Here is a 25,463-nt window from a genome sequence, read left to right on the forward strand (position 1 = left end):
CTGTATAATCTCTGTCTGGTTCTGTGATTGTTTCTGTCTGCTGTATAATTAATTTTACTGGGTGTAAACTAATTAAGGTGGTGGGATAAAGGTGACAAAGCCCTGGCTGGGATGATTTGATTGGGGATTGGTCCTGCTTTGAGCAGGGGGTTGGACTAGATGACCTCCTGAGGTCCCTTCCAACCCTGATATTCTATGATTCTATGATATAATTGGTTACATAATCATGTTACAATAGGTTAGGATTGGTTAGTTAAATTTCAGTAAAATGATTGTTAAGGTATAGCTAAGCAGAACTCAAGTTTTACTATATAGTCTGCAGTCAATCAGGAAGCGTGTGTGGGGGGGAGAAATGGGAACAGGGAATGGGGGTGGGGAAACTGGAATCATGTTTTGCTAAGGGGGTAAAATGGGAACAGGGAATGGGGGTGGGGAAATTGGAATCATGTTTTGCTAAGGGCAGGAATGGGAACAGGGACACAGGTGTAAGGCTCTGTGGTGTCAGAGCTGGGAAGGGGGACACTAAGGAAGGAAACTAGAATCATGCTTGCTGGAAGTTCACCCCAATAAACATCTAATTGTTTGGGCCTTTGGACTTCGGATATTGTTGCTCTCTGTTCATGCAAGAAGGACCAGGGAAGTAAGTGGGTGAAGAAATAAGCCCCCTAACAGGCTGGGAGAGGCCTTGAATGTCTTAGTCCAGTCAAGGAAGAAGCCAAAAGCCATCCTGACATCTAGTGTATGTTAGCTGATTCCCTCCTTGGAGACATGAGGCTTTGGATGGAACACCAGTAGACTGATTTCCTGCTTAATACGGTATTCCAAAGAGACCATAGGGAGGAAGAGAGGATGGGAGGTTATGTAACCTAATCTCTGTAGAAGACAGTAAAAGCTGGGTTCTCCCATTCATCTAACCTAAGTGATGGCTTTAAGGAATGAAGTCTTGAAGGAGAAGTGGAGGAGAGAGCAGACAGCAATTGGTTCAAAGGGAGGTTTCCTCAGGGCATTGAGAACCAAATTAAGATTCCATTGTGGGACCAGGTTCTGTACAGGACTAAAGTTGTGTAATCCCTTAAGGAATCTAGTCACAGTAGAGTGGGCAAAAACTGAGATGCACTCAGTGAGTGGAAGGCAGTGATAGCAGCCAAATGTACCCTGACTGAGCTTACACACAGACCCAGGGTCTAAGTCCAACAGGTAGTCTAGTATCTTGGAGAGCAGCGTTTCTGATGTTTGACAGGAGTGAAGAGAAAACCAGAAATGAAAGCATTTCCACTTTTGAAATAAGTTTTGCAAGTAGTAGATCTCCTGCTAGATCGGATAAGGTCCTGTCAGTTCTTCTGCATCTCTCTCAGGAGTCCAGAAGACTGGAGCCAAAATGTTCTTTGCATAACCACAGCAGTAGCTCTAGATCTACAAGTTGTGGCAACAGCAGTGAGAGTAGCCTGCAGGAACGCTTTCACAATTAACTGACCCTCTGGGATGAGAGACTGAAACTGGTCTCTTAGGTCTTACGGCAGGTGTTCAAAAAAGCATGTCAAAGTAGAATAATGGTTAAAATCATATTTTGCTATAAAGGCAGGGTAAGTTTGAGACCTGAAACTTAAGTCACTGATGAGTAGCTCTTTCTGCCCAGTAGGACCAGTTGCTTGAACTTGTCCAAGGCAGAGAGTCTAAAATAGGCCTGGCAATTCCTTTCATTGACTGCATCCACCACTAGAGAGTAAGGGGTGGGGTGGGAGAAGTGTTTATTTCTTTTGCTGGAATATAATATTTATTATCTGCCCGCTTGCAGGTGGGTGGAATTGTGGCAGGTGTTTGGCATAGAGTGCATATAGGAGATATCAGTGCCTCATTAGTTGGTAGGGCAATTTTCCCCTGGGGGTGATATTTAAAATGTCCACTAGGGAGTGCTGAGACTCCTGGACCTCTTCTAGAGGACTCTGGAGGTAGTCCTCCAGGCATTTAATGAGGTCCTGGAAAGCCCGAAAGTCATCCGCATAAGAAGCTGGTGATGGCATCATCATCTCATCCAGGGAGGACGATGACTTGGCTGAAGGAAGTAACAGTCTGTGCCTCTTGTTCCTCTTCCAGTACTGATGAGGCATATGATACCGGAGGATGGTCCATTGGTGCCTGTGGATGATGTGGTACCGGTGATGCTGGGACTTCTTCCCAGCTGGTACTCTGTAGAACTGTTCAGCGAAGTGCACCCTGGAGTTCCAGTAAGCACATTCAGTTGGGGAATGGGTCCCCAAGGGTACATACACCCCTGAGGTCTAAGACGCCTGGTAGGCTCTGGAAGGTCCTCTTCAGTAAACGGACTCATGGCAGTGTGATGGTACAGCACCACACTGGAGCCCTGTTCTGAGATCTCAGTGTCTGAAGTATCTTCTGGGCTAAGGGGGCCCCCCCCCACAGGCATTGTTGCTGGTAAAGGAACAGAAGCCCATCTGACTGTCAGGTTGCAGCTGTTGGGGCAGGGCCTCTAGTAGACCTCCTTGATAAAGGGAACTCTGGTTTGTGTGAAACAAGGTCTTGCACGGAAAGGAATCTGGAAGGTGGTGGAGGGCTATGACAGTCTATGGCCAAAGCCTGAATCAGTACCTGTGTTGGGAATACAGATTGGTGAGGAGGTGGTGAACGCGGTACTGGAGAATTCAACAAGGGAGCTTATCTGACCTTATAGCTGTAAGAAGGCGATGGCATGAGAGTAGCCCTATGTACATCACGGTGCTGAGAGATGTCTGACAGGACTGATGTAGGAGCTGCCCGAGAGCAGAAAACTTCTCTGCACATGGCTTTTTATGCAGTACCAACGACTCAGTACCGGAGTTGGCTGGAGCATAAGTAGTATCCCTTACAGGATGCAAGGTCTCCCAGAAGTGGGATTTATGTAGTGACCTACCTACCTCTCTTCTTTGTTTCCCAGGTAGATGAAAGAGGCTTCTTTTTCCTGGAAGGCTTGGTCCCTGGGCCTCCTGCCAAGGCTCCAGCAATCACTGAAGCAGCCTGAGATGTTGGGGCTCACGTACAGGAGGGGTGCGGACACCTCATGAGCTAGGGAGCACTTCATTAAGAGTAGTATCAACATAGCCTTGCTGTCCTTTCTATACCTGCCTTTAAACCCTGAGACCACCTTGCACTTTGACAAGATGTGGGTGTCTCCTAAGCACTGGAGACAGGTACAGTGCCTGTCACCGTGAAGAAAAAAAAAAAAACTCTCTGGCAGGGCTTAAACCCCAAGGTCTTAGGCACAATCCAGTGTGCCAAAGCACTAAAGTCTTGAAAAAGAGATGGGGGTGATGGTGGGGAACTCACCTGAAAGCACAATGGTGCTGCAATTAAATAAAAATAAATTTAAATTGACAAAAACAAAGTAGATAACTAAATAAGAAGTTTCACTATACGTGAAAAAGGTGGGACGCTGTAAAATATTGCTCCATCTCACTACTACATCTCAAGCTGCTGAGAAGGCAGCTGAGAAGTAATTGATGGCGACGAGTTCATGCTTCCCTATATGCCTTCATGGGGAGCATGAGGAGCTGCTCCGCACACAAAGTCCGGTCAAAAAGGGAACCTGGCAGTGTCCAGTCAGCAGTGCTGTCCAGATACTGAAGTCCGATTGCCTGCAGTAACTGGCCTCCATCACCAGGGGGCAGGAAGAGCAGCAGCTGCTGCTAGAGCCTGGAGGAGCAGGCAAGCACTCAGCAACAGCTCCAGCGGAGAGAGGTACCGTCAGCTCCCGTCCTTCCCCGAGTGCAGCTCTCCCTCCCCTGCCCTACTCACCCCCCACCCCCGAAGTGCAGCTCTCCCTCCCCCATCTTGCCCCAGTTACTCACCCCCGGAGCCTGGCTCTCTCCATTCACTCCTCTATCCCTAGAGCCCTGCTCAGCGGGCAGGGGGAGGGTGGTGGAGAGAGCAGCAAGCAGGGGATGGATGGGGAAAAGAGGCAGAGCAGGGGGTGGGGCCTTAGGGGAAGAGGTGGAGAAAGGAGCAGGGGAGGTTCCAGCACTCAGTGTCCTGTTTTCACAAATTAGAAAGTTGGCCACCCTATGGACACCACTTTACTATCTCCAGTTGAGAGCACACAAGCACATGCACATCCTATGGTGGAGCACCTATAGGATCATTTAATAGAACAACTACACTCTGCTGTTAATCAAAAGCAACTGAAATTGCCGATTAAACTTACGAGTCTGGGGATTTGGAGTAGCCGCTGCCAAAGAGATTGCGCAGCGAGCGCGGTGGTGAGATCTTGGCATCTCTTGAGTAGAAGACCATACAGACATCCTTGGTAATCACAGCTGGTTGGATGCAGTGGTCAAGCTAGAACAAAGAAACAAATGGCTCTCAGACACCGAGCAAATGATGTCTGCGGGCCTACATCCATACATACCAAAACATTCAGTTTCACTGTCTTGGTCGTGACATTGTTTATTCTTCTTTATTAAGGCCCTACTTGAATTGTGGGATGACTGTCAAATAATTGTGGCTGAATTGCGGACAAGATGGGGAAAATCAGAGAAAACTAGCAATGGACCTTGATTATTTGCAACAACTTGGAAAACCCACTCCCACTGTCAGCCAGGTGGCTGACAAAATTGCAGTGGAAGCCTAATATTGTGGGATTCACAATTTCCACAATATCTCAAATTAAGTAGTGTGCCTTACTCATCAGGTTTGTTTGTTTTTGTTTTTTTTTTTTTTTTTTTTTTTCAAAAAACAAAACAAAAGACATTGCTAGCTAGATTTCTAGCTGCATCCTCTGGCAATGATCACATTGTATTAAGCACAATTTTATCTAGGATACATATTACCTACTATACTGGCTGCTTCCTTCCATCCAGTTCCATACATGAACTGTGGGGCACAATATACTCACCTCCAGATATGCAGACAAAGTCATATAGATCTTCTCTCCATAGGGTGTCACTCGATTGAGGAGAAGGGAGTTATGCAAGGAGCTATCCCAAACAGCCTCAAAACGATAGAAAGTCCTGAAGAAAGTAAAACAAAAGCTTAGTAGTAAAAGAACCTCTGTCTCCACTGCAAATGAGAGCAAAGTGCCTCCTCCTGGACTCCATCTAACGATGCGTTTTTTATTAAGCAGGGTTGGTTAGACAGCGAACACCTGTAGTAAAGCCCCATCTTCACCAACATTTGAAGAGCTCCAGGATGTCCTTACCCACCAGCTTCCTGAAGCATCCAAGACTATCCATCTACATTTAAATTAACTTGGAGTTGAATGTGCCCTGGCCTGTTATGAGATGAAGACTCCTCTTAAAGCTCAGAGAAAGGGGCTGAATTGAGAGACTGTAGAAGAAAAGACGAGGGAAAAAAAAGCACCATAAAACCATAGGGGAAGTTTGGATGAGAGGACAGTTTAAAAATGGATTCAGCTATTTCCAAGTGCCTAGGATAGGATTCCAAGACACATGGAAGGATTCTTTCTGTAACCATTGTCCTTAGTCTGAGGTACGTTTTGGGGTGGCATACAGGAATACACCATAGTGCTGATCAGGCTCACAAAACAAAACAGAGGAGAGAAGCCGGTAGCACTAAGCAATAAAACACAATAGCTTCTTCAGGCGATCAGAATAACTCCAAAACCGGTCTAAGTCTTTAATTAAGGCAACAAAGATTTCTTCTCCTGTAAGCCTATAAGGAAACACAAGCTGTTTATTCCCAAACTATTCTCATGCCCACTCCAACCTATCCCTCAGGTGAAGCTTTGCAGACCAATTACAAGCTGAAATAAGAAAGATTTTTCAACTGGGTGTGCAGGGAGAAGGGCAGCTGTGGCCTGCTGCACAAAGGTCTCTTGTAATCTCACTTTGATCATCCCCTCCACACACTCCCAAGTGCCCCCTCCCCAAACATCAGTAGCTGAGAAGTGGTCTAGGTATGACAGCCCCCTCCACTAACAAATTGTGAGTACGGGCTGCAAGGAAGAGGTATACTCATGTGTTATGAACCTAGTAAAGTTGCATTCTATAAGCCAGCTCCACCTGTAAAGAACTCCTGTGCTAGTGCCCAGAGCTACTCCAGAAAGATGGGAAAAGAAACTAGAGGCAAAATTAGAGAGAAAACAAAATAAAGAAAGACAAAAAAAGGCAGGATGAGAAATAACTTGAGAGCAGACAGGGCAGAGACAGGAGTGCCAGACTTAAAACTAGCATCCTATAAACCCCCACTGTCCCTAGATGGATTACATAGGTCCACAGAGCTCAAAGGGGATTCAGTAGCCCATGAGGGCCATACAATCAGCCAATCCAATTCAGTGGTGCTCAACACCATTACATTCTATCTTTAAAAAAAACTGCTGCCTGGCCTGCCTTAACTAAAGGAAGAAAAACAGTGCCCCGGAAGAGCCCTGTGCCAAAGGAGCAGGGGCTGAAGCCTAGAGAAGCGGAGATCTGAGGGGCACTACAGTGTAAGGGGACCTCACTTCTCAGCCAGGACAAGAGATCAGGGACAGAAAGCAGCTTGTCTTCTAATCCTTTACAGAGTGGTGTTAATTGAACCCTTGTATTTTAATCTTTTGTCCCACCCCCATTTTGATGGAGACTTTTACCCTTCAGCTACAGAAGCAGAAGTGCAACTCTTCTGAGCCAAAGTACGTGCTGCTCTGGATTGCCTGACAGAGAAAATTCAGACTGGGTCCCCTTTACCCATACTCTGATGCTCTTATCCCTCACTTCTCAGCCAAAAGTGCAGCATGGTAATTACTGCACTCAGCTTGGTGTAGAGCTTCTTCCTGCTGGGCCTTCAAATGCTCAGTTACTCGGAGGTCCATATAATGTCTAAGAAGTTGGTGCCAAAACGTGCAATCCACATTAATGCAGTCAGACAACGTGCACTAATCAGTGCTATGGTCAGTCAGTGCCTTGCCCCAGAGGAGAATTGTAACGCCATAATGGAGACCCTGGGTACCTCGGACTAGCAAAGGTGAATTTTCATTTTCATGAAGCAGATGTAGCATTGGTGGAAGAGGGCAGAGTGCAGGCAAGTGTTGCATGGGCTTCACTCACAAAGTGCCACTCAATCAGCAACTGCAATACCCCCTCTTCCATGTGAGTCAAGAACCACTTCTGAATATGGACCATCAGGTGCGCACTTTGTTTGTCATGGGAGTAAAAACAGGGCCTGGATCAAGCTCACTAAACTCCTCAGGCTGAGAACTCAAATGTAAACCAGGTCTCCAGAGATGGACCGCAAGTGCACTAAAACTCCCCCACAAGCTTTGTGGTCTGTGCTGGTCAATAGAACTGACTCCACAGCTTTATTAAGACCCAAAGAATAGAGACAGGAGTAATCATTGCTCAGTAGGGCAAAGCTACACCAGCAAAGTGAGGAAATGTGGGTGAACAAGTCAGTGCAATCCCAATCGCCAAGTGAAAGTGAGACTTCAACAGTCACGCTACTACATTTGTTCTGATCGTGGGATGAATACATCTACGCCTACCTCATCCAAACCAGATCTTGCTAAAACAAATAAGGAGGCAAACAAACAAAAACTCAAAGTGAGCAAACCTCTTGTGCTTTCAATACAGAGAGCAGGTGACAAGTGATACCTGGGAGCGAGAGGAGGGCAGAACAAGGCAAAGCAAGGAAGAAGGTAGGAGCTGAAATGGGAATCTAAGGCTGATTTAGATTCCATTTTAAAGTGAACTTTAGTGTTAGAGTATAGGCAGCAGCAGTGCAAGTTCCCCCACACTGCTCAGCCAGCAAGCCTTGGCCATGAACTGGAGAAGCACTTGTCAGAGGGGAGACTAGTCAGTGTCTCCTTTCAATTCTTGGCTTCTCAGCCCCTAGGCAGGCCAATTAATAGCCACTGCAATGATAATTTCAGGATGCAACAACAAATTAAGAATCGAATGCCATCAAACCATCACCTGATGGCAACAGGCTTTGTTCACTATCATCTTGGGCTAGATTTGAACCAGTAACCTGGCCATTCAGCCCTGGTCCTGGGACTTCCAATGTAGCAAATATGTTACAAGTAGTCGGAGATACTAAATGCTGGCCATGGTTGTCTGCTGACGGACAAAGAAGGAGAAGGGGGGAGGAGTTATGTTCTGTTTATACCTTTGAAAGAATGAAGCAAGGACCATTGTAAGCTGTCTCTGTTGAACAATGAAGGAAATTTGTCTTCATGTGTTCACCTACTGAACTGTACATGCACTAATTCCCAGCACACAAGGGAGGAGGAAATGTGCCACTCCCAGAAGAGCCAAGAGGTTTGCTGACAAAATCCACTAAAAACTAAAAGGGAAATGGCAGCAACACAAGTGAGACATAAAGCATTCTATTCCACAAGAACCTTTATGTGCAAAAGGAAACAAACAGAAAATACCTAGGCATATCCTTATCAAGAAAGAGCCTGTAAAAACACAGAAAGAGCTTTTGTTAGTGCAGCAAAAGGCAGAACAGAGAAGCAACAGCTGAAAGGAGAAGAACAAGCAGACAAAAAACAGCAACCAGAAAACAAGTCTACAGACGGTGAGCAAACAGAACACACATCCCTGACTGTGGCATTGGCCCCTCTTTGCTCCCCACCCCTCCACACCCCTAGAGACCAAACTCTGGCATTTGGGGAAAGACAGGGTACCAACTATACACAAGTGCTACTGGAGCCCTCACTCACCCCCATCCCACTTCCAAGAACCTCAGATAGAGATTTTTGGGACCATACTGCAATTTATTTGGAAGTAAGGAGCAAGGGAGGAGATGTGAAAATCTACTGCAAATCGAGTAGATCAAATGGGAATGAAGCAACTGTTCCCTCCCAGTCCAGTTATGCTGAAAGGTCAATGCCAAGATGCTAAAAATTAAATCACATTAAAATGTATAAACAACAACTATCAGTGGGGTTATACGAATCCCTCCATCAGAGCTATGAAATGATTTTAAGGTGCCTTTCCATCTCTCCTGAAGCTTTATCCCCTTTTGACTGACAGCTGTGCACGTTCTAAAGCTTTCCAAGGCCCACATTAATAGTCATGCTCACTGCTGCCTGTTTTTAAGAAATAGTCAGCATAAAATACCTAGGCTGACTATCAGGAGAATTTAGAGACTTATTCTATGACTATCAGAGAGAAAGAATTCAGTGGTGAACACTGGCAGCAGATGTCAGCAGTGAATGTCAGCCCACACAGAGCAATTTTTCTATTACAGAGTGCCCTTCAGATTTCTTACAAGACAAGGGATAAAATCTCCATGTAAGCCCTATTTCTTCTCCCCACTTCCCTCCTCCTTTATAGAAAGGATTTACTCCCCCCTCAACCTAGAGAAAGTTACTCAATATTTTGGAGTTTTATTTTCACTTTGCACGAGATGAGACATTAGATGGTAATAGCCAAAATACCAGAATTACAAAATTCAGTACTCACTGACACTAGGGGACAGCACCAGACCCAGTTAGTGACAACACAAAGTCCAGAGTAATCTGGAATTACTTTCTCCAGCTAGACTATTGAAAACTGATGGCAGGCAGGCTGCAAATCATGTCCTCCCCAACCCCCTGCCTTAAAATCGGATGCAGAATCTGATTTTTCAGAAAGGTGTGTGTTTTCCTCCTGATTTCCCAGAAATTGACAGGGAGTCAGTGACTTGGCTGATGTTCTGGAGGGGAGGGGCTCTGCCCACAATACAGAATTCTGCTTTGCAGCCCTTCGTTGCAGACCCTGAAGCACAGGACTATATAGTTCATGAAATCTCATTAACAATGCACCCCACAGAGACACCCTGAGCCACAAATCCTCCCTGGAAAGACTGCTCCATCCCACAGTGAAGAATATTCACTTGGGGAGGATACCTCTGTCCCTGATAAGTGATGCTCAGAGCAACTGTTGAGAGTTAGATCCTCGCTGGATGCAAGAATGAAGATTGCAGGTCGCCAGAGCTCCAATGAAACATTGCTTAAAGGCTGCTCTGATATCACAATACACAAGTACATTAGAGGAGCCAATTTGTGACATCTGCATAAATGTACTTCACCCCCCCGCCTCTCACCCCCGTGACTCACCAGTGGCACTGAAAAGCAGAGACTAAGAGTTTATCAGAGCGGGAGTAATGTTTTAACACAACAGGCTTTGTTAGATCACTGTATGCTTGTTCCCACTGTAATGTAGGGATGTGCATGGCTGCCTGATTCACCCATGGGATTGTCCTTGTATTTTAAATTTCAGTTTTTCAACTCCCAGGTGAAATGCTGATCCTCCTTTCCCACCATTCTTTCTTCCTCCTTTCATGGTGCTTATCAATGGAGAGAAGTAATGTAAATAGCCCCAAAAGCACTTTACATCTGCCTACCTGTTGGAGCTGTGAGAAGACTTCAGGTACTTTGCAGAGATTATATTCAAAGACAGAATGGCATCCACAGCAGCTTCATCTACCTCGGCTTTGTTTCTGATGCGTCCTGAAGATAAATGAATTTCAGTACCAATTAAACCTAACCGGAAAGGCTCTCAGAAGGAATTCTCATTGCCAAATGGCATTTTATACTGGAGGTTTAAGACCTATAGCTCTAACAGTCAGTCTCAAACCAAGAGCTTTTCCCTCTGGATCCCCCTCAATAGGTGACACTACCCAACCTCTAGTCAGTAATTCATGATGATGATGGAAGGAACAACAGGGGAGATACTCACCAACAACCAGTTCTCGCACATCTTTCCAGTGCAATTCACTGCCTCTCTCATGGATAATGGTGACTGTGATCCTACGCTGGATTCCCTGGTGGAGTTAAAAAGGCACAGCTTAGACTTTTTCTTTCTTTTTTTTATTAAATAAATCACTCCATTAAGTCATTTCCATAGGGAAACCATGGCTGAGAGATAAACATGTAAATCTCACCTGTCAGCAGGCTCATAATGGGAAACAAACTTCCATGCCCTTCTGGGCCCTGAATATAACCTAATACAGGAAGAATCTTTTCATATTACAGAGCAGAACTCATCTTGTTCCCTTCACATACCACAAGGGGAAGTTTATTTCACCCAAAATACTCCTAGAACAGTCTCTCTAAACTTCCAGGGAAGGTACATGTACCTTGAGGGTATATAGGAGTCAGTCTTACAAACCCTAGGAAATAATCAGATGTGTGCACATGACCACTTTGTATGCATATTCTTGAGATGGTGCTGGAGTTCCAGTACTGTGCAACCTCAGAGCTCCAGTGGCACCCATCTTGGGCCACGGAGTCTCCTTAAAGTGGGAGTGGACCTCTTTTTACTGGGTATTCCCAATGGGGACCTGCCCCAAAGGAGATACTCCCTTTTCTCCAAAGATCTGTTTTTTGTCCGATATGAGTCCACCCCAGGACAGTTTCTGAAGATGGGGCCTGGAAGACAGTGGATTTAGAATTTACAGGGGCACTTCTGAACTGAAATGGAACTAGTCTAAGGGGGCTCCCTGTCCAAATCAGAAGCAGGTTGCATGGAGCAGCCTAACAAAGAAAGGTTAAGGCATGCCTCTCACCTTCCAACTCCTTTTAGAAAAGGATTTATATGTACAGCATTTGTTGAGGAGACAAAAATGGCATCTGGTGTGCCCAGCATTATGGGTATTACTGCCTCAAAGGAGGGACAATACGTAAGCCCCAATACCAGGAAGAACTTCACAACAAAAGAAAATCAAATAAGGTAGGTAAACATCCCAAGCATGCTAACGGGAAACCATGCTAAATAAGCCATCACTAACACACTAATATACACAAATATCTTCAAGTTTCTCTGGAAGAGTGCATCAAGATGCAAACACTGCTGAGCTCCATCTCGCAGCCAGAGGCAGTGAAAAGGAACTAAGTGGTTTCTGAGCCTGCACCATTCTATGCCTAGATACAGGAGCATGAGGACATTAAAGGTGCATGTGCAGCCCCACAGGGCACTGCTGGTCAAAAGATTCCAATCTTGAATGAGTACTAGGAGTGGAATATATATATATGACTAAACACTTGAAAGAGCAGAATTTAGACGCCAAACTTCCTACCAGCAAAGACCCAAGCTTGGAAGATAAGGGTATAGACAGAAAGATGACTGACCCAAGAGCTATAGTAAGAGAGACAGACAGGTATGTGGTAAGACAGAACTAAAAGATAAAATGAATGTGAAATTCAGTACATGAGACGTCTGCCCACCCCACACAAAAGGACATAAGTATTTTAGCTGCCCCCTTCTAGCCTCTGTTAGTACCTGGTGAAGCAAGAACGTCCCCTGGCAGGGTTGACCTCCAGTGTGGTCAACAATAGCAGGGATGTATCTGTGTGAAACAAGAATGAACATCCTGGATTAGAGAAGGTGCGTTTAACAGAGCAGGACACTAGATAATGCTGCTGCTTTGCTCTACCACCAACACACTCTTCTGTAGAATATCCTAATAAAAATAAGGCTGCTTCCAGTGACTCCAAAATCAGCCTCTCTACTGGACTTTAAATCATCAAGTATCACATCACATATTAACATTGCTTTGTAAAACTCCAAAATGACCCTATAATGTAGTTCCCAAAGGTCTGTTGGGGAACTCCCTCTATGTTGCAGGGTTAAACTCAATATAGTTCTTGTTATAACAGGTTCAAAAAAGAACTAGATAAGTTCATGGAAGACAGGTCCATCAATGGCTATTAACCAGGATGGGCAGGGATGGTATCCCTAGCCTCTGTTTGCCAGAAGCTAGGAACGGGCGACAGGGAATGGATCACTTGATCATGACCTGTTCTGTTCATTCCCTCTGGGGCACCTGGCATTGGCCACTTTCGGAAGACAGGATACTAGGCTAAATGGACCTTTGGTCTGACCTGGTATGGCAGTTCTTATGTTCTTGTTGGACTGACCTCTGGAGACTGAACTCTTTAGTTAACAAGAGACCAGGTCACATGATCTGTAGCTGCGCAAGCTTCCCCTGGGCACTGCTCTGCCAGCGTACCCAGCCGCTGACCTGAAGGGATCACATCTATGAGTGAGAAGGAAGGTCACTCTCCATACTTCTTCAGTCTTTGGCCACTCTGATTAGACTGCGAACAATGGGGCCTACTAATGCCAGTTGTGTCGCTGATATCTATTCACGGGGAACTGGATTGGGACCACTTTATTCCATATAAAACCAGGCATCTTACAGATGAGAATAGCCAAATGTTATAAACCTGGGCTGATCTAAATCAAAGACCTAAAGATGAAGGGATTCCCTCCCACAAGCCATTTTCCCTCTTTATACAAAAGAAAGATAAAAGTTGAACTCACTCTCCTGTTGGCTCCAGCTCGCTGATCTCAAACCAGACAAGGAGGTCGTATTTGCTCATGCTCTGGCCCAGGTTAGTTTTGCTCATAGTGTTTAGCTTTGTGGCTGGCACTTAAAAGAATACAAAAATTGTTCACAAAAACTGCACACAGGTAATGCTATTACAGTACTTTGGTTCCACAATGTAATTTCAGTGCTTCTTATCACAGAAGCAGTGTAATATTTCTACCTATGTATGTGCAGGTCATATGGCAAAGACACCTGCAGTCAAAAAGGCAGGAAGAAAACTTCAGTCACAGGCTTGTCTATGGAACCAAGGGGTCTAGTTTTAAACCCACAGTGCTCCCCCAATCCAAGTGACTTTACAAGCAGTTAGGAGACTGACTGGCAATTATGAAGCACTATTTGTTTGAGAGATTTCACTACTCCAGCAAAAACTGAGAAAAGATTACTAAATTCCCTACATGTAAATACAAGAAAGTCTAATCCTTCCACCACCCCTGTACTGCTCAAATACTGCACCAGACCCTGCAAGATAGGTGGTCATTACCTAGTGCAGTAAGGGACATGTTTTATATAATCTGTAGAGGCTCTAACAAACCTGATCCCATTAGGTCATTCACACCATGAAGGAAAGGTGGGCATTTATAGCACTTTCCCCCAAACTACTGCTTGGCAAAATGTTGGCACTTGACAGGTTACAAAGAAAGAAATGAACTCTAACTAGGAGAGAGTTGTGAAAACAGGCAACCTCTGCAGATTCATACATGGGAGAATCCTAAGCCACCTCAAAGATCCATTTTTGGAACAGGTTAACCTAAAGCATAGTTTAGAATCATTAAATGTGGCAGGGAAGTCAGATGCTTCAGAGTGTTCTCAAAACGACATCCCAACACGTAGGTCCTTTCTGACCTATACTGAGACCAGTTTTTAAAGAGTTCCAACATGCACGTGTGGAATTCAGGGGAGTCTAGATCTGTTCATATGTACTCCTGCATCACAGTTCTGAATCTCTGAATGAAAGGAGCAAGTCAAGATCCCAAGGATTCCTGCAGAAATTTAAGGTTGATGCACTTTCTACTGGACCTGTAGGTATTTTAGATGATTCTTGCTGTTAGTGACTTCACTTTACTGCACACAGTAGTACACTCAGCTGGGATTGCTAACATACAGGATGGGCATGTGCACATAAGGGAAGTTAACAGGAGTTATTCCTGAGCAAAAGTCCTGGAAGCCTTGGCTTCCTATATTTCAGTATTACTAGTAAATTAGTGCTTCAAGACTCACTAGCTTTACAGGGATACCTTAACTCCTCAAATACTGAATGGACAAATAGTGCTTCTAGTAACTGGTAATCACAGGAAATGGACAGGTTCTAGCAATACTCCAGTCTTCCCCTCTTTGAGGCCATGTCTACACAGCCCTGCAGTTCAAACTACGGGGGTGCAAGCTGCAGTGCACACTAGTGTGCTGTGCTCTAACTATCCCATGTAGATACTGTGGAATTAAAAGGTACCTCATTTGCATTAATTTAGTCCTATTTAAAACAGGACTACGGGCTTGTTTACACTGGAAACACTACAGCGCTTCAGTGTAAACGCTACCTATGCTGATGGAAGGAGTTCTCCCATCAACATAGGTAACCCTTCTCCCTGAGAGGAAGTAGCTAGGTCAACAGAATTCTTTCGTCAACCTAGTGCTGTCTATACCAGGGGTTAGATTGGCTTACCTACGTCATTCCAGAGTGTGGATTTTTCACATCTCTGAGCGACACTGCTGGGTCGACTGAACTTTTTAGTGTAGACTAGGCCTTGGTTAACGCCACCTAGATACCTTTTATTTTGCACCCACAGCATCCCCATGGGTGAGCTACAGTGCAATACACTCGTGCAACCCTGTAATTCACCTGGCTATAGTCTGAACTGCAAGGCTATGTAGACAAGCCCTACGTTTACACAATTTCTTTCTACCATTTCCCCTACCTCCACTTTGCCTCCCTACTCTGTTCTTGGGAGCGGACAAGGTACTTATGCGGGTTCTGTTCCACCGCACCCTAAACACAGGAGAGTGCTCAACTTTGCAACTTTCTCCCCATTCCCTTGGTTTTAATGTTTATTTAGTTGTTTTAATAAATACAGTCAATGTTTTCTGTAGCCTCTCAAGGCTCCATCCCACCATTTATTGAAGATAAGCCTGAATTTAGTGTTCTTCAGGTTCTCCCATTCCTGCCTCAGCCTCTCTTCATTTTCATAATATCTCAATTACAACCCACTGATAAGAGACAAAAATCCAGCTTTACAGGTGGCACTTAGTCAGTTGAGATGCCTGTGTATGCACGCAAGATAGGTAATCTCTTTCAGAATATGAGATTTGTGTTCTGTCTACTCCTTGTTCAGATAACTGTGAATAGTTAACACAAAGGTGCAGACAGACTTTACTACAAAAATGAAAGAAGTACACAGCAGGCCAAGACTGTCATGCTAGGTAGTGAGCTCCAGTGACATCACTTGCTCTCCCTCATTCATAGCTTAAGTAGCTGACATCGCCCTCTTACACCCCCACCATACCACCAAAACAACAGCTGCAGCTGTGCTCATAGCATCCATGAGCTCATGACAGCTGGACTCAGAGCTGTTGATGCTAGTCAGGAGGAAGGTCAGGGACACAGACCACTGAAGTTTGAACCAAGCAGAAGAATTCAGCTGCACCAGAAAAGAAAACCCAACACACTAAGTCAGGTTTGAAAATTTATGTGCAGGCCTGTTCTAAAAATATTCATGGGCTGGGTCAGCAAGATAAAGATTGGGTCTACTCCAACCCAAACAGCTGACTTTTAGGTAGGGGGGGAAATGAAGCTAGATAATGGTAAGCAGGAAGGAGAATTTTTACAGAACCTCAAAAGAAAAATGCCCTCTACCCCTCAATTTTATAACTTACTACATAATACTTTGCACCTTGCATCTAATGATCTCAAAGCACTTTACAAAGGGCAAGGGGTAAATATTCCTATTTTACAGATGGGACAACTGAGACTAAGCAAAGTTAGGTGACAAAGTCACAATAAATCAGTGGCAGAGCTGGGAGTGGCACACAAATTCAGACTCCCCATACTCCGCTGTAGACACTAGATGTTGCTTATTCTAGAAGCTTCATCACTCCACAACGACCACAGAACCCAAGGTAGTTTCTGGTACCTTCCAGCCCACCACAGGGTAAAAGTGTGGACAAACTGCTTTGGGGTCAAGATTAGGAGTTATTTCTACATCTACCGTAGATCGAATTTCACTACTAACCATCTCTTTTGGGAACCCGCTCGCTTTGACAGCTGGGAACAGGCAGAAAAAGAAAAGGTGGCAGCTGGTCAGCCCCATCCTGGAATGCAGCCACAGCCGAGGATGCAAGCACATTGGCGTGCTCAGACAGTGTGTTCAGCACATGCACATTTACATAGCCAGACATGAGATACCTAATCAACTCAATTTTTCTCTCATGGTCTGAAAAGGGAATGGAGAACAAAAATGGGAGTGATGGAGATAAGCAGGTGATGGGAACAAGGGAAAGGAGATAAAAGGACAGAGGGGAAAAAAAGAAAAAAGAGTTCAACATGCACAGTTAAACTAAAGAAAACTGAGGGATCATTTCATCAAGGTTGGCTTAGTGCATGAAAGTGCAAGCAATATTAGAAAAAGCAGAGCAGAATGATTCATAGATGCAACTCTCTCCCCCTGACTGCCCTCAGAAACACTTTTGCTTTGAGATGAGGTTGAACACTTGGGAAGGAACACAGCCAGCGAGGATGTTCCAATGCCCTTTGCACTGCTTATTCATTTTATTTCTCAATTTCAAAATGACTGCGGTTCTGAATATTTCACACCCTAGTTCTATGTGATGAGTTTACAGACACCTACATAGAACATGTTTGTTCTCACCTGGCTTTGAGAGAGGCATGGGAGGTGGAAAGAATCGTCGGGATGGCTGAGGAGGGCTGCAGAGAAAGGGGAGCAGTTAACTTCTGGTGTTTCTCACCTGTTTCTCACCCAGGGATCTCTGAACACTCTACAAAAAAACAGTGAGCCTCACAACCCTATGAGGCAGATACATACAACCTCCATTCTACAAAGAAGGTAACAAGTACAGATGTGCCCAATCTCACATGGGACATGTCTGGAACATACATAACTCAGGACTCATTGCCCTGCTCCAACACACACACACACACGTACGTGTACCCCTTTTTCCAATCCAGCTCAATTTTGCACAGCTTTAAGCACGGATGGATTACCTTTTAATATTTTCAACTGCCCTTTCCCTAGTCTCTGCTCAAGGGAAAACAGGAAGAGATGCATTTCCTGAAAATGACTTTATACAAGGATACAAACCTCTGCTGGTTCTTCCCTTTAACACCAGCATGTGGTTCCTCTTTGCAGCTACTGTCTCCACCAATCCAAGCCAAACCTAGGAATCCATGCATCATCCTCTCCCCTCACACCAAAGAGCAAGAGGACTAGGAAACCCTTCCCTGACTCAGAACATTTAAGGTGCTCAGCAACCTTGGCTGCTGTGCTTCTGGAAGTCATGAGGAGTTTGAAGCAAGTTTCATTTTTCACAGGGTTCTTTTGGCTTTAAATATGTATTCTTATCACCTACGTGGCACCCATTATGCGGGTGAGCGGGGCTGTCACTTGTCTAGTATTAGAATCTGCTTAGGGCACACTTGGGACGAATGCTAAGTAGCAAGCCTTCCATGCGAAGCATGGAATTCAGGAAGCAAAGGGATGGGGTATGTGGTGTCTACTTCCCATTCAAGATTTATTCCTTCCACTGAGAAGTATGAGGGGGAAGGACACTTGTACTTCTGAACTGGTCAATACCTGTTGAGATCCTGTCCCTGCAGATGGAGAGGGTGCTGCTGGTAGTGCCCAAAGACTTCAAACACAATAGGCTTAGTTTTGATGTACTCCACGAAAGATTCTGTCACTTCCACAGCAATCTAGCAAAAAAAGAAAGGAAAGGAGTCAGGGCAGAGATCAAATGAAAACCTTACAACTGCCAAGATTAGAGTCCAGGGTTCTACATTTCTTATCCAGTGGCTGATAGCTTGACTAGAGCCAATCCCAGCAAAGGGAGCCACATACTCAGTGACAGGTTTCAGAGGAGCAGCCGTGTTAGTCTGTATTCGCAAAAAGAAGAAGAGTACTGGTGGCACCTTAGAGACTAACCAATTTATTTGAGCATAAGCTTTCGTGAGCTACAGCTCACTTCATCGGACGCATAAAAGTGGAAAATGCAGTGAGGATATTTTTATACACACAGACCATGAAAAAATGGGTGTTTATCACTTCAAAAGGTTTTCTCTCCCCCCACCCCACTCTCCTGCTGGTAACAGCTTATCTAAAGTGATCACTCTCCCTACAATGTGTATGATAATCAAGGTGGGCCATTTCCAGCACAAATCCAGGTTCTCTCTCCCCCCACCCCACTCTCCTGCTGGTAATTGTAGGGGGGGGGGGGGCGTGTGGGGGGGTGCACGCAGGGGAACCGCTCCCCGCCCCAGCTCACCTCCACCACCCTCGGCCTGAGTGGGAAGCCGCGGCCTGCTTCTCAGCCCTCCCCAGCTTCCTGCCGAACAGCTGATTCGCGAGAAGCCGCGGGGGGGGGGGGGGGGGGGGGCGTTGGGAAGCAGAGCAGGGCGGTGCATTCAGGGGAGGAGGCGGAGCAGAGGTGAGGTGAGCTGCGGCCAGGCGCGGGGTGGGGAGCTGCCGGTGGGGGCTCTGCACCCACCAATTTTCCCCGTGGGTGCTCCAGCCCCGGAACACCCAGGGAGTCGGCGCCTAAGGCGCCACTTTTGATGTGATCGGTGGGGGAAGTGGCTGCTCCCTCTGCTCCCCGCCCATCTACGCTCCCCCGCCCATAGGAGCCAGAGGGACCTGCCAGATGCTTCCTGGGAGCTGCCCGAGGTAAGCACCGCCTGGACTCCCCACCTCACCCCCCGGCAGGTGCCTCTGGCTCTTAGGGGTGGGGTGGGCACCCACTACGGTGGCCCATGAGACCCTCCTGCCCGGTTCTGGGGGCAGTCAGGGGACAGGGGTGGGGGGGGGTAGATGGGGCAGGGGTCCCGGGGGGGGGGGGGGGGGCAATGACCCCCTCGTGGGGTGAGGAGGGAACCCGTTTAAGATTTTGGCAGCTCATCACTGCACATACTTAACACCTGAAATGAAGTAAGGTATGACAATTAACAGTTACAGGAGAAAAATCCCCTTGACCTAAGCACTCGTCAGTTAAGAGAAAGTAGGAAGCTATCCTAACAAGATGTAACAAGATGATTGCACTACATGTAAGACTACACACTATCAATTTGGAAGCCTGAACATGGCTTTTCCCGTTTACACTTTCTATTCCCCTGTAATGCAAACTCTAGAAAGGTTTTTATTGCACTTCCCAATATTCTGATGGGTGAAATGGAAGCACAAGGAATTCAGAACTAAGGGAAGGGAAAAGATTCATATAGCCTCTACACACACTTCCTTAAATGCTCTGTAATTTACTAATAGGCATTATGCTCTACACAAAGAATTATATCACTCATCTGATCACTCCCCCTCTGTTTATTCATCTGTATCCCCCACCGCTTTCCTGCACATGCCTCACTGAGGAGGCTGACAGGAAGGCTACAAGCATTCCCCAGCACTGAAATCAGCCTAAATAGCACTGTATTATGGACACTCACGCTTCATACAGAATCACTAAGCTTCACTTACATTCTGAACATGGTAAAACCCAAGAGGACTCCCCCGGCCATTGTTTTTGAGAGGTTCAGTAGAGAAAGCTTCATCGTGTCGATGTAAAAAACTAAAAGAAACCAAAACAGATCAAATTAGTGAAAACTGCTCAGCTATGAGCTCCGCCCCTTAGAGAAACCTGCACATCCCTGCTCTGCTGGCCACCTTTTAGGCCTTGACCAATCTTATTTAGGCCGGTTTACTCTAGAAAACTTTGGGGCTCCCTCTACTGTTTTACTGGTTTGTATGTTTGCTAACTCCTCTTTTCATCCTTATTCTTTGGAATTTAAATGGGGACAGAGCTCTCATTTGAAAGCGGCTGAATTTGCCCTAATTCCAGACCATTTGATTCAAGCTGGGTGTATACATGGGATGGTTTTAATTTTAAAGTTATACATAGGTATCATTATCTGGTGCTTAAATGCCCACTGATTTGGACCTTATAAATGTAATAAATATAAACCAATTTACTGGGTATTAGGACTTTAGACTTCTATAGCACTTTTCATTAGAGGACCTCAAAGACTCTTCTACAAAAGACCTTGGGATGCCTAGGACAAGAGGCATTGGATGTGTGGCTTTTAAAAGTTGATTCTTATTCCCTTTCTACAAAGCTTTACTCCCTGATGCCATGTTAACACAAAGCAGATGTTTGGTCAGGGCACATGATCTGATGGCGACACAGATTTCTGACTCCCCTCCCACAGGACACTGACACACTGACTCCTAAAAATCACTCCAGTTTTATCTCCATTTTCCCAGTATCTAGCATCAGTTACTCCTCTTCACTGCAGAAGTCTTCCCCACCCTGTACTACCAAGGAGAGATTCTTACTTGAACTGACAGAAGATATCTGCATATTCTGGGAGGATGCCACTGGCCTGCAGCACTGTCACACGGAAGGTGAACACACTACCCAGTTTCAGGTGGTCGCCAGCCTCCTCGGTAAACCCTTCCATCACCATCTTCCCATCCAACAAAGTGCCTGACTTCAGGTCTTAAAGAGACACAAAGACCTCCCGTGAAATATTCAGATTTACTACATCTACAGATACTTGACCCAGCAAAGGAGGGATTTAATCCCCCACCCCCAAACACCTGCTCTCCGGTAGTTTATCTACCAAAGGATTTTTCAAAGCCTTAATTCACAGTACGTGCAGCTTCACTAGTGGTAGCACTGATAAAAGCGGTAGGGTAGTCAAGGCTCAAGTGTTGTTCCAAAGTGTCTAACAACTCAGAGCAGGGTTAGGTGACAGTGGTAAAAGTGCCTGGGTTCTTCTGAACCTTGTCTACACTATAGTCATCACCAAGGCTACCACCTACCAAGCTGCACCTGAAAAATTAATTATAAAAAAAGTCCTGGTGTAGACAAGACACAGTGATCTCAACGAAGTGCAGAGTTCACTGGTAGCACAATGTGGGGACAGTGCAGGTTTCACAGAGTTCGCTTCTCACCCAAGGTGGGGATACTAGAGTTGCAAGAGAGGGGTGCACAGTAATTACCAGTTAGATAGTCACATAAATAAAGAGGCAGGCCACTTCTGAAACCTTCTAGTGGATTGACAATGATCAAAAACTCTGAACTACTGCAACCTATAAGCTTCTTCTGTGTGCTACATCGGAGTCAATATTTTGTAAATCAAAACTCTCATAAGGAAGCAGTCACAATTATGTACCCTAGCACTCTAAGGACAACATTCCTTCACCTGTAGCACACTTCCGAATAAAGCCCAGAGCCCCTTTTCATAAAGAATCAGAATAGCCCCAAATTTGTCCCTTCAAGTCCCAGAAGCTGTGCCCACTTACCCAGGTCATTCATTCTGTTAATTTCTTCTGGGGGAGTGATGACCTCTGAACTCTGACCTTGCCCTTCCACAATTCTCAGCTCTTCTAGTGACAGTCCACAACGAGTCATGGCAACCGAAGAAAAGTCACTCTGAGGAACACAAGACAGGGGCTGCAGATGAGAGCCCTGCAGCTTCCAATTTGCCCCCTGTACTTTTTAACCCACCCTAACTGATCTGTATCTAGAACAAGACCTTTTTCCCCTCCCTTCACAAACCTCTCCAACCCAATTAATGTTTCTTACCTTATTAAAGTATTCATCATCAAAAGAAATTTTAGCTGTGCCAGATTGCCGAATGCCAGATCCATAATCTGGGGCTTCTTCATCAGCTAGAAAGGCAAAGAAAATATAATATTGGAAACAAATTCCAATGGCAAGAATGACTCGATGGGATACTAGTCTCCCAAGTGGTGGATACCCCATCACTTGGATCATTTACACTGGAACAAGTTGCTAGACAAAATACAGTAAAGAACTACCTAGCACTGGCTTTTGGGAAGGGAATGGAGAAGACCAGCAAAACAGGTTAGTGATACCCAGAAGATTCAAAGTTAATATGCTGGAGTTTGAGAATTCTTGGGTTAAAAATTTATTTCCATATTTACTGTTTAATTGCTTGGTTTCTAAATAGGTTACATCCAAAATGAATGGGCAAAAGTGTACAACATGATGAGTGAAAAGACCAACAATCAGAGATGAGAATGTCTTAGAGATTTTTCCAACTGGAAACATGTGAAACATTAAATATAACCCTAATCAGGAAGGATCCATGGCTTGATTAGCAGAGAACAGGTTTTCAATTCCTGTCCCCACACTAGTTCCAATGCAACCACTGACCTTGTCACACCTCAAGATCCTTATCTATAGGGGATTCTTGCTACACAGTGAAGAATATATCGATAATGAAGGTAGTTTACAGCCATTTTAATTTCTTTACCTTATTCATCTAGATAGTCATGTCCAGTTCACTAGGGGTAATAGCTTTATAACCCTTTCCTGCCATGACACAAGATGTACATTAATGACAGTTTGGCCATGACAAAACACCCAATGCAATAAGAAGCTTTACAGAAGGGGATAAAAAGCAATCCAAGGCTTTTTACAGAGAGAGTTCAGTAATTATGAACATTGCCAGATTAGTCAGCAATCCCTTGGACCGGTCTTTCAAGAAACAACAAACGGCCAGGTTTACAGTCCTGAAAACTAAAATCCTCTACCCACAGAGTGAGCACTCACAATGGCACAGCTTCCATGTGCCATATTGATCCAGAGGGACTCTCAAAGCAAGAGACTACTTTGGTCTCTATGGCCCATTCAGCCCCGTCTCTGCCGAGACTGACAATAAGAGAGGAGGGGGTGCCCAGATAGGGCTGAGGTATTTTCTAATAGGAGACACATACTTACAGAAGTGATCCCAAAATTAAGAATGCCATCTTGAAATATCGCTTGGACTAAATAAAGCCATGACATATTTCAAAGAGATGTTGCAAAATCAATTTGTAATAGCCATGGTTTGCTCTTTCATATCATCCATTTGATTATAGGTATTAAAGTGTCAATGCCAAGGAAAGCAAACCAGGCTAGAAGTAAAACTTGAATGTATTCAAATGTTTCATCTGCCATTTGAGCCTCGGCCAGAGTGAATCCCACAGCCTCAGTGTCTGAGACTTCATTACATGTTCCCATGGAGAATAAGACCTGTAGGGTTGCCTTCCAATACGAGAGACAATGGTTGGAAGTTAGCCATTGCTAGAAAGAGCAGATAAATTACAAGAAGTATCTGAGCTCTCACCAGGATGAATGGTGCATGATCAAATACCAGGGACAAACCTTGACTAGTTCATTTCAGTGTGGGAAAAAAGGACAAAATACCACCAACTGGTTGGCAGATCAAAGACGTAGTCAAAAGGAAATTTATTACCTTCTCCTCTCTTTCTCAAAATCAGCAAAGAGAAGGGTCATCTTAGCTAGATATTCCGCCCCTCCTCCCCCTTTAAATCAAGTTTTCCCTGAAAAGAAATAGGAATTTTTTGTCCTTACCCAGCAGCCCCACCTAGTCAAACCAACACTGTCCCATGCAAAATTGAACAGGGTGCGGCTAGCATGTAGTTCGCTACAATACCTGCTACAAGGGTAAGGGAAACCACCCTAGAGGAGGGAGAAAAAAAAACCCTCAGCCACTATACAAAGACAGAGGTTAACTCTTTTCTTTGGATGCTGAAAGACACTGATCTGGCCTATGAGTAACTGAGGAATTAATGCTAACTCTACTCCTTCCCCAATCCCTGGAGGTGCCTTTATCCACAGAGAGGAGAATATAATATAAAGATGGTAGAGCACTTTGTACGTGATTTATAAAGACAGGAAAGACTGAAAAGTCAGGATGAATATATGGTACATAATGAAGTAAAGGTTTCATGGGTGTTTATTTGGGACAAGCACATGAGACTCAAGACATTAGAGCCACAAGCTAGTTCTGCGGGTCATCCAAAAATAGTGCCATTCAAGCCTTTATACTCTCACACACAGTCACATGCACCATCACTTCTTATGTTTATGCCATACTGTAGAGGAAGACATTTTTAAAAAAAAGTGTTTTGAAATATCTATTGATATGATCTTTCCTCTCCCCCCTCCCCGGTCTCTACACCTCAGGTTGTCTTAGTTACCACATACAAATCTCAGAGTGGTAGACAGTGAACATTTTAAAACCTCTAAAAGAGAGGATACATTTTCTACACATCAATTGGTCAAATTCGCTAATCGGCCTTGGCCAAAAGCTTTATATCACTGGAAAGAATACAACCCCGTCTTTCTACCGTGACAGAGTAAGTGTCCTGGGAGGCTTGCAAGTACCAGATTTTAAAGCTGGTCCAAAACCGAATGCAGCAAAAAAGCAAACATTTTGAAGCCAGCGCCCCCGCCCCATTCGCCCATTTTTTATTTTATTTTATTTTTAAAATACAGCTGTTCAAAAGCCACCCAAAAGCTTGCACTGCAAGAGCAATCCCAGACTCTCTTACCTGCTATTGCTTGCACTGCCACACGCAGAAATCCTCGAACCTCCCCCTTCTCACTGACAACTGCCACTCTGTGGATAAGGGGCACTGGGTATAGTAGATTGCTCAGGTATACGAATGCCCTGGTAATAGGAGTGAAAAACAACATGAGACCACCACTTGTAGAGAGAACTTTGTATTTCATTGGCCGACAGGACACAAATGCCTTCATATAGCCTAGCGTCTGCAGTTCTGCTATAACACATTATCTTGTACTATGTACTGCTATTTTCACACTGCCCTTAAAGAGCTCCTGCAGTATTTTCAAGCTAAATTGTGTGAAAACACAGACACTTAAAACCAGAGCTGGCTGGAGCCAACAGGTCTACATTAGTGAGTTATAAAGTATATAGAGGAGACATTTAAGATGTTGGCTTATGAAAGATGACTTCTGATGCAATACAGTTGTAAACAGCATTGTTAGAAAGACGTTAAAAACTCAAGAGGCTCTACTGCATACAAAGCATCATTAGGAACCTTCCATCCTGTGATTGTAGTTTAAAGATAATTAGAGATGACAAATTAAAAGGAAAGTGACTGTTT

At 44.8% G+C, this 25,463-nt stretch overlaps 1 protein-coding gene across 17 annotated transcripts in view; it reads right to left on the reverse strand.

Annotated features, from left to right (window-relative positions):
• KIF1B (kinesin family member 1B) overlaps positions 1-25,463 on the reverse strand; it is a 147,873-nt gene that overhangs the window by 16,165 nt on the left and 106,245 nt on the right. For 9 of the 17 annotated variants that reach the window (XM_037881082.2, XM_037881079.2, XM_043531771.1 and 6 more), the window contains 13 exons: positions 24,885-25,003; positions 22,105-22,190; positions 21,822-21,951; positions 20,850-21,012; positions 19,995-20,085; positions 18,108-18,226; positions 17,166-17,221; positions 13,239-13,347; positions 12,195-12,261; positions 10,653-10,737; positions 10,318-10,423; positions 4,886-5,000; positions 4,196-4,329 (listed from right to left, as the gene is read on the reverse strand). In XM_037881082.2, the coding sequence (XP_037737010.1) occupies positions 4,196-4,329; positions 4,886-5,000; positions 10,318-10,423; positions 10,653-10,737; positions 12,195-12,261; positions 13,239-13,347; positions 17,166-17,221; positions 18,108-18,226; positions 19,995-20,085; positions 20,850-21,012; positions 21,822-21,951; positions 22,105-22,190; positions 24,885-25,003 (1,380 nt within the window). Of the gene's footprint in view, positions 1-4,195; positions 4,330-4,885; positions 5,001-8,359; positions 8,387-10,317; positions 10,424-10,652; positions 10,738-12,194; positions 12,262-13,238; positions 13,348-17,165; positions 17,222-18,107; positions 18,227-19,994; positions 20,086-20,849; positions 21,013-21,821; positions 21,952-22,104; positions 22,191-24,884; positions 25,004-25,463 lie in introns of all 17 variants that reach the window. The other 8 variants (XM_043531768.1, XM_043531764.1, XM_043531770.1 and 5 more) reach the window with 1 other exon arrangement.

Source organism: Chelonia mydas, chromosome 18, assembly GCF_015237465.2.
Source record: "Chelonia mydas isolate rCheMyd1 chromosome 18, rCheMyd1.pri.v2, whole genome shotgun sequence".
In the NCBI taxonomy this organism is placed as follows: domain Eukaryota; kingdom Metazoa; phylum Chordata; order Testudines; family Cheloniidae; genus Chelonia; species Chelonia mydas.